Genomic DNA, 8528 nt, shown 5'->3' on the forward strand with positions numbered 1-8528 from the left:
TCCGATCTTTTAATAGCTTTTGTATAATCTTCATCGCTATTATGAGATATAAAATGTATTTATCAAATCTGTAATCATTATGCCAAAAAGTCTGAATTACTGTAATATTTTGTATATTGTTAAAACTGTAACTTTAATTGTAAAAAAAAAATTTTAAATAAAAAAATAGCAAAAAAAAAAAATGAGATGACTTGTAATAGGAAGCCAAGTGACTGTATCTGAGTTTGTTTAAAGATCAAGTTCTAGGGGCTGGAGAGATGGCTCAGGGTTAAGAAGAGCACTGGCTGTTTTTGCAGAGGACCTGGGTTTAGTTCCCAGCACCCACGTGGTGGCTAACAACTATCCATAGCTCCAGTTCCAGAGGATCTGATGGGCTCTTCTGATCTCTGTGGGCACTGCATGACATGAGTGTGCTTACATTCATGCAGGCAATACACTCATACACATAAAATAAAAACAAATTTTAAAAAGATTGAGTTCTATGCAAGAGGCTATTAAAGTGTCTCAGAGAAATTAATCCTGACTTTGGCATCACTTCTCATATGATGGAGCAACTTGCACTTTTCCCAATATCTATCTGGCAGAAGGAAAATGCTATAAGCATTTGTCTTCATAGTATTTTATTTGAGAACAAGAGCAAATTATCAAGCAAATGTTCTCATAAAGCCAAATTTTAGATGTCACTGGGCTGTGGGAATCCCTTCTTTCAGGGAAAAGTTGGCCACATTTTAAACCCTGTGGATCATCAGCTCATAAACTGCACTGAATTAAGAAATAGCAGTAAAACTCATGATGATGTGGCAAAATACATCAGCAGAGTTTATCAGAAATTATGCATTTGGAAGAAACACATCAGTTTGGCTCTCACATAAAACAAAAGAATGTCTACAAACTTTAACTGCAGCCAAACAAGCTGAGTAAGGAACTATATATTCTACCACATTTCTTCACTGATCCACAGATAGCGACCAGGGAAAAAGCTGAGCAAGTCTGCATTCAAGCCATTTACACAGACAGGCTTTAAAATGTATTCACAATCTGCCCTGCTTTCTCTCCTCGCACTATCACCCTCATCTCAAATCATTCTTAGGGGGTCAGATCTGGAGATTTTTGTCAAAACAAATGATACTTTACGGAAAGTGCTATACTGAGTTCCCTTTTTTCAAATAATGCTATTAGACTTCTTTTGTCCATGTCCACACGACTTCACTTGCCAAGTTCTGTTTCATGCAAGATTCAGCCAAGATGACTATGGCACCCTAAGAAAACCAAGACTCCCCATTTGGTTATGAAGACAATAGCCTTCTTATTAGTACAAAGGCAACAAGACCTTTAAGACAAACCCATCTCTTTAATGGAAATACATGGATTACTCTCAGCTTTAGACCTTTTTTTCCTTTATATTTAGCTAAAATCAGACTGTGGAATAGGAAGTGATTAGTAATAGGGATAATTGCAGATAATGTGCCTTTGCAGTATTTTCCATTTTCAAAAATAAAAAATTAGTCAGGCATGGTGGCTCATGCCTGTAAATCCAGCATTTGGGAGGATGAGACAGGAGGATTATAGTTAAGTTAGAGGCCAGTCTTGGTTATATATTGAGTTTTAGGACAGCATAGGCTACAAAGTGAGACTGACTCAAATGCAGTATGTGTACACACACACACACGCACGCACGCACACACATCAACACAACAGAAATGTAGAATGGTCTTAACCCTATGATATTGATACCTCCATACCTGCAAACATGTTTGCTGAGCTGAGCTAGCCAAATATTACTAGTGTAAATGTCAAGAAGTGGGCAGACTCATGCCTAAATATACTTAGCAAAGTAATTTCCATTTTTCTAGAAGTAACAATTTAAACATTGTTATAAAATTCAATCATACAGCCAGCATGGTGGCACATGCCCTTAATTTTAGCACTCAAGAGGCAGAGACAGGCAGATCTCTGTGAGATCAAACCAGCCTGGTCTACATAGTGAGTTCCCAGCCAGTGGGGGCTGCACGGAGACCTGGTCTCTAAAAAATTAAGCAAAAAAAAAAAAAATTGAATCACACATGCTATATCTATTTTAAGGGAAATTAATGGAAAGATGACATGCAGATTAGTAAATATTCAGGAAATTCTAGTGAAATGGAGTTAATAATAATAATCAAAAGTTCAGTCCCAGCCAGGCAAAAACCTGATACAAATAAAACTGAGAATTTCCATGGTTATTATGTTTTAATAATTTTTATTCTATTTTATCTGATTTTGTTTTGAGACTGGGTATCCTTATACTGCCCAGGCTAGTTTTGAGTTCAAGTGGTCCTTCTGTCTCAACCTCCCAAGTATCTGGGGCTACAAATAGGAACCCCACTGAATATATATTTTTGTTAATATTTATTTATTCTTATTTTATGTGCATGAGTGCTTTTCTTGCATGTATGTAAGTGCACCCATGTTGTAGAGTAGCCTCAGAGGTCAGAAGAGAGCATCAGATCCCCTGGAACTGAAGTTATAGCTGATTGTTAACCACTACATGGATGCTGGGAACCAAACCTGGGTCTCTTGCAAGAGCAACCAGTGCTCTTAACCACCGAGCCATCTCTCCAGACTCTGCATATGTTTTTTAAAGGGACTTATATTCTTCTTTACAAAGGAAAGCATCAAGATTCACAAAACAAGTCAGGTTTAATCATGTATTCACTAAGAAAGAAAGCAAAATAATAAGCAAGCAGGATAGCTCAGAGAGTAAAGACACTTGCTATGCAGGCCTAGTGACCTGAGTTTGATCCCTGGAGCCCATATAAAGGTGGAAGGAGAGGACTAACTCCACCAAGTTGTGATCTGACCTACACACACACACACACACACACACACACACAGTGGCATGCACATACTCTCATCATATACACATATGATGATAAATATAAATGTAATTATTTCACAGAATACCCTTAAAAAGCATGCTTTCTGTTATCAATCTACTAATCTTCTACAATTTTCTGCACCATGTAAATATGTAGCATTTTGAGTTGGTTAACATTACATTTAATCTCTGGAGTCTTCACAAAAGATACAAAGTGGTAGGAATTATCTAGTCCTCCATATGTGATGATAACTAGATGATGGTCAGGATTCCTCATTATAGAAATGAACCACATTTCTTTTCATTGCTGGCTAATGCAATGTTTTACTGGGCTTGGGTCTCTCTCTCTTTTTTTTTTTCTTTCACAAGATAAGTTTTCAAAGTCCAAAACAATATTACCACCAGGATAATGCCTCTTGTGTACCATTTAGAATGAAATCAACACATACCAGGAGCCTGCCAATCCCACTCATTCCTGACTGGAAAACCATGTATTAAAGAGCACTGAGTCAACGTCAGGAACAAAATGTTCCTTTGATGTTTACAACCTGGCTAGGAAGTTATAAAATATGGATTGAGTTGTTAAAGAAAAAAAAATCTAATCTAGCTCTTTCAAACTTCATCATCATCCTTCGAGTCTCAGAACTTGAAGATGGCTTCCCATCTGATTCAAGAAGAAAACCCCTTCTCTCAGCTTGGTCAGAAATCCCTCCTTTGCTTTTTACAGCATTCTATGTCTCCTTCATGCAATCAGAGCCCTTATTACCATTTCTTCAACAGAGAATCCCATGGGGACAAAGACATTTATTTTTGTCTTTAATTATAATATTCATAAGAAACAATAGAAATCCAGGTTCATAATAAATACTTAGGAAATATTTACTGAGTTGACCTAGGATATTATCTTCTTTTCTATTATTTATCAAGCAGACGACAGTATAGGTCTTATACTCACTGAATTTCAGAGATATAGCAGATACTTGTGCAATGCACTAGAGATGCTACCAAAAACACCTCAAAACTTACACTGCAATTTGATAAGTGTTGCTAAAGGTAAAAATATTAAAGATGGCCGGGCATGGTGACACATGCCTTTAATGTCAGAACTCAGGAGGCAGAGACAGGCGGATCTCTGAGTTCAAGGCCAGCCTGGTCTACATAGTGAGTTCCAGAACAGCTGGGGCTACAGGGCGACCCTGTCTCAAAAAGACCAAAAAAAACAAAATTAAAGATGGAAAAAGTAGAGACAGTGTGTATACCAGAAAAATCTTCTCAGGCAGTGGCATTTGATTTGGGCAATGATAGATGAACAAACACAGGAACAAAAGAAACCGATTTCTAGGCCAGGGTACTAAGAAACACAGCAAGTACAAAAAATGAAAAGTGACTTCATTTGCTAGGAAACTGATATGGACTGCAACAGAAGCAGACGTTGATGAGACAGGTTAAAAGCAGCTCCTGCTGTGCTGAGGAGCCTGGAATGTTGGTTTTGCCATCAATGAGACAGGACCAATAGGGTCTTTTCAGCAGACAAGCAGTGAAATCAGATTTAGTTAGACTCAACATTCTGACATCACTGAAGAAATGAACTCACTAAAAAATTAACATTTGTTATGTTAAAGCCAATGACCATTAAAGTTAAATCTAACAGGGACAAAAGTATAATTAACAACATAAACATTTCCTTTCCCTAGGATACTTACATGCTATTTCTCTGGCACAGATTTGTCAGTTCCTTGAAAATGAAAATCATTCTCTCTGAAACTTAATCATTAAACTTAAAACATTCCTGCTTCCCTATAGTCATAATAATTTTGTATGTGTCTTTCCGTACCTGAGACACTTTGCCTGTTGGAATCTGAGTCCCCATTACTGGAATTAGAATTATTGGAAGAGTTGTTGTCAACACCTCCCAGAAGGGGGCGCAAGTGGCTTACTGAGACTTGTTCAATGAAGGATGTTCCATATTTGCGAAAATACCACCATTCAAATATCTAGAATAGAAAAATAGTGTAGTCATGATCTTATTTATTATTTGATTTCTGCACACATGCCCATAAGATATGTTTACTGATTTTGTCCACTTTTCAAAAGTCTAACGGTAATAAATTTTAATAAGTAAACACCAAAAAAGTTTAAAGTGATTTTTCTTTGCTGAAGACTGGTTTTCAAAACAAGATCTATAACTACAATCACAGATAAAAGAATACTGTTACGATATACTCTATATTATTTCCCTCAAAGTTAATATAATATTCAAATAAGAAAATCATCTTAGCTGAAACACAACTCTTAGTGCATATGAATAAGACAGTTTTCAAAATACACCTTATGAAATACTTCAATTTTTAACATTTTATATATTTGTAAAATCATCTCACAATAAAAATTTTAAGAAAAAAAAATTGTTTTGATTTTACAAGTAAGACTGACTTCCTTCTAGAAATGCTACTTTTAGTAATCAAAAGAATGAGGGAATCAGGCACAGTAGCATCCACTGTCCCAGTTACCAGAGAAGCTGCAGCAGGAGACTCACTTGAGCCTGGGCATTCAAGGCTAGCTTGAGCAACATAATGAGACCTGGTCTTAAAAAATAATGAGCATTCATTTCATGCATGGATGGCACTCAAGTGCTGAAGCTTATCCTGTCTGTTAAGTGCTATGCACCAAGCACTTGTTGAATAATATTAATGTTTCTTAGTTCAAAAGCTTACTGATTATTATGTAGTTTGAATTCCAAAAGAGAAAAGAAGTAACTTTCCTCAGTAAAAGGAAAAACAATGACATTTGTCAGGAAGTCAGAGCTTCCTGAGCACTGGAAAAGCAAGCAACTTCTCTATGTACTCCCTTCTCCCTCTGCAGCAACTATTTCCTGGCCACTCTTCAAAGTTGCTCCCCTCCATCCTTTCCTATCTTCCCTATCTAATGTAGGACTCATTCTTCTCTAGTCATAAATTGTTCAACTGAAGAATTTAAAAATCAACTACAAGCCAGGCATGATGGTGCAGGCCTGTAATCCCTCAGGAGGCTGAGGAAGGATGGATCATAGGTTCTAGACCAACATCTGTTACATAAGTGAGACTCTGACTCAATCAAGCAAAAGCCAGGTGCAGAGACTCATATTTATAATTCCAGCAATAGAAAGACTGAGGCAAGAGAACTGCATGGGTCCTAGGCCAGCCTGGATTCAAGAGACAAAAAAAAAAAAAAAAAAGGCTCACAGGATAATTCACTAATATAGAATATATAATCAACATAGAATTAATTACTTTTGACATCTCCCACTTACCTAACATAAAAACCATACCCTCCGAGACCTCCATCGAGTGCCGAGTTTTGGCCTCCCTTGGGCCTCCCTCAGGCAGAGGGCCTGAGAACACAGGGGGCTGCCTGAGAGCCCCGGATCCTGTCTCTGCATGGTGGTAAGCTTCCCCTAATTGCACCATACCCATCCCGCTACCTGGGATTTCATGAGGCCCCTCTCAAGCCTTTGGGAGGCTAAGGCTGAGATCACAGCAGACAGCCTGAGAGGGTGGGTTTGAACCTCCATTGTTGTAGTGGATCTCAGCAGACCACCAGAGAGTGTCAAGTTTTGGCCTCACTTGGGCCTCCCCCTCTGGCAGAGGGTCTGAGGACACAGGGGACAGCCTGAGAGTGCCGGGATCCTGCCTCCACATGGTGAAGGAAGCCTGAGTGTACTTGACTGGAACCTGAATTGGGCTTCTGTGGGTACTCCTGAATCTGAAGCCATTAGTTCCCTCCAAATTAAACCTGAGAGAACCTGAATCCTGTACCAACCAGCTTTACATAACCAATAAAGAAAGGATATAGGCACCCCGATAATACAAACAGAAGAATACTTCAAGTTAATTCTCACACCAGAATCATAAATAACAAAAGAAATGCACATGCCAAAATCACAACGAAAGAATAATAAAATGGAAAGTCAAAACCCTATGTCCCCACCAAATTCCACCAATCCCAAAGAAGAGTTCTACAAGGAGAACCCCCTAGAGATAACCCAGGACACTAAATTTAAAAGAACAATCATAAACATGATCAAGGAATTCAATGAATTTAAAAAACACACGAACAAATAAATTAAAAAACTCAAAGACATTAGGGATAAACTTCTGAATGAACTCACAAAAGAGATAGAAACATTGAAGAAAACTCAGGCAGAAATGAAGGAAGTGCAAAACTCAATATGCCAACTTGAAACAACAGGGGAAAGCCTCACCACTAGAATGAATGAAATGGAAAACAGAGTATCAACACTGGAGGATAAAATTGAAGAATTGGACCACTAAAGCAAAGATCATGGAAAAAATTTAAAAACACAGGAATGGAACATGCAAGAGGTATGGGGCACCATGAAAAGACCAAATCCACAGATCATAGGAATTGAGGAAGGAGAAGAATTTCAGATTAATGGTGTTGACCAGATCTTAAACAGGATTGTAGAAGAGAATTTCCAGAAATTAAAGAAAGATATTTGCATAAAAATACAGGAAGCACAGAGAACACCAAATAGACAGGATCAAAAAAGAAGCCCCCCATGACATATCATAGCAAAAACTCTAAATGTATAGAACAAAGAGAGAATACTGAAAGCAACAAAAGAAAAACAATAAGTCACATACAAAGGAAAGCCCATCAGAATTATAGCTGACTTTAAGCCAGAAGAGCCTGGACAAAGGTATTTCCAGTTCTACATGACAAGAGATGCCAGTCCAGAATACTTTACCCAGCAAAAATGTCTCGTAGAGTGGAGGGGGAAAGAAAAACTTTCCATGACACGAATAGCCTGAAAGAATACATGTCCACAAAACCAGCCCTTCAAAGAATACTTGAAGCAATACAAAGAGTAGAGAGAGAAACAACTATACCCCAGGGGCAACAAAAGAAAATAAATAAAGGTATAATCTAGGAAACACAAAATTAGAGAACACAAACAACAACCAAAATGATGGCAACCAATACACATCTTTCAATACTAATCTTCAATATCAATGGACTGAACTCCCCAATCAAAAGACACAGGCTAAGCAAATGGATTAATAAACAAAATCCATCTCTTTGCTGTCTTCCATAAACCCATACCGCCTTCAAGGAAAGGCACTACCTTAAGGTAAAAGGATGGAAAAGAATATTCCAAGCAAATGGCACTAAGAAACAATCAGGGGTTGCAATTCTAATATCTGACAAAATAGACTTCAAAGTAAAACTAATCAGAAGAGATAAGAAGGGTACTTCATTCTGATCAAAGGAAAAATTAACCAAGAAGATATTACAATCCTTAACGTATATGTACCAAACTCTGGTGCACCTAAATTCATAAAATAGCACTACAGGACTTTAAGACACAGCTTAACCCCAACTCAATAACAGTAGAGGACTTCGATACCCCATTGTCTCTATTAGACTGGTCAACTGGACAAAGAATAAACAGAGAGATATATGAATTAAATGATACAATACATCAAATGAACCTATACAGACATCTTTCAAATATTCCACCCAAGCACCAAAAAATACACTTTCTACTCAGCACCCCATGGAACTTTTTCAAAAATTGGCCACATAATGGGCCACAAAACAAACCTCAACAAATACAAAAATACTGCAATAATTCCATGCATTCTCTGGGACCACAAAGCAATAATGCTCA

At 37.6% G+C, this 8528-nt stretch overlaps 1 protein-coding gene across 9 annotated transcripts in view; it reads right to left on the reverse strand.

The window, feature by feature from the left end:
- Positions 1-8528, reverse strand: part of St7 (suppression of tumorigenicity 7) — a 303239-nt gene that overhangs the window by 111932 nt on the left and 182779 nt on the right. For 8 of the 9 annotated variants that reach the window (XR_003850197.1, XR_003850196.1, XM_008837244.2 and 5 more), the window contains one exon: positions 4692-4851. The exons of the other annotated variant lie outside the window; for it this stretch is intronic. Coding sequence is in view for 5 of the 8 variants with exons in the window: in XM_008837244.2 (XP_008835466.1) it covers positions 4692-4851 (160 nt within the window). In the remaining 3 variants the exon portion in view is untranslated. The remainder of the gene's footprint in view (positions 1-4691; positions 4852-8528) is intronic. 9 annotated transcript variants of the gene reach the window in all.

Source organism: Nannospalax galili, unplaced genomic scaffold (assembly GCF_000622305.1).
Source record: "Nannospalax galili isolate Female #2095 unplaced genomic scaffold, S.galili_v1.0 scaffold171, whole genome shotgun sequence".
Classification (NCBI taxonomy): domain Eukaryota; kingdom Metazoa; phylum Chordata; class Mammalia; order Rodentia; family Spalacidae; genus Nannospalax; species Nannospalax galili.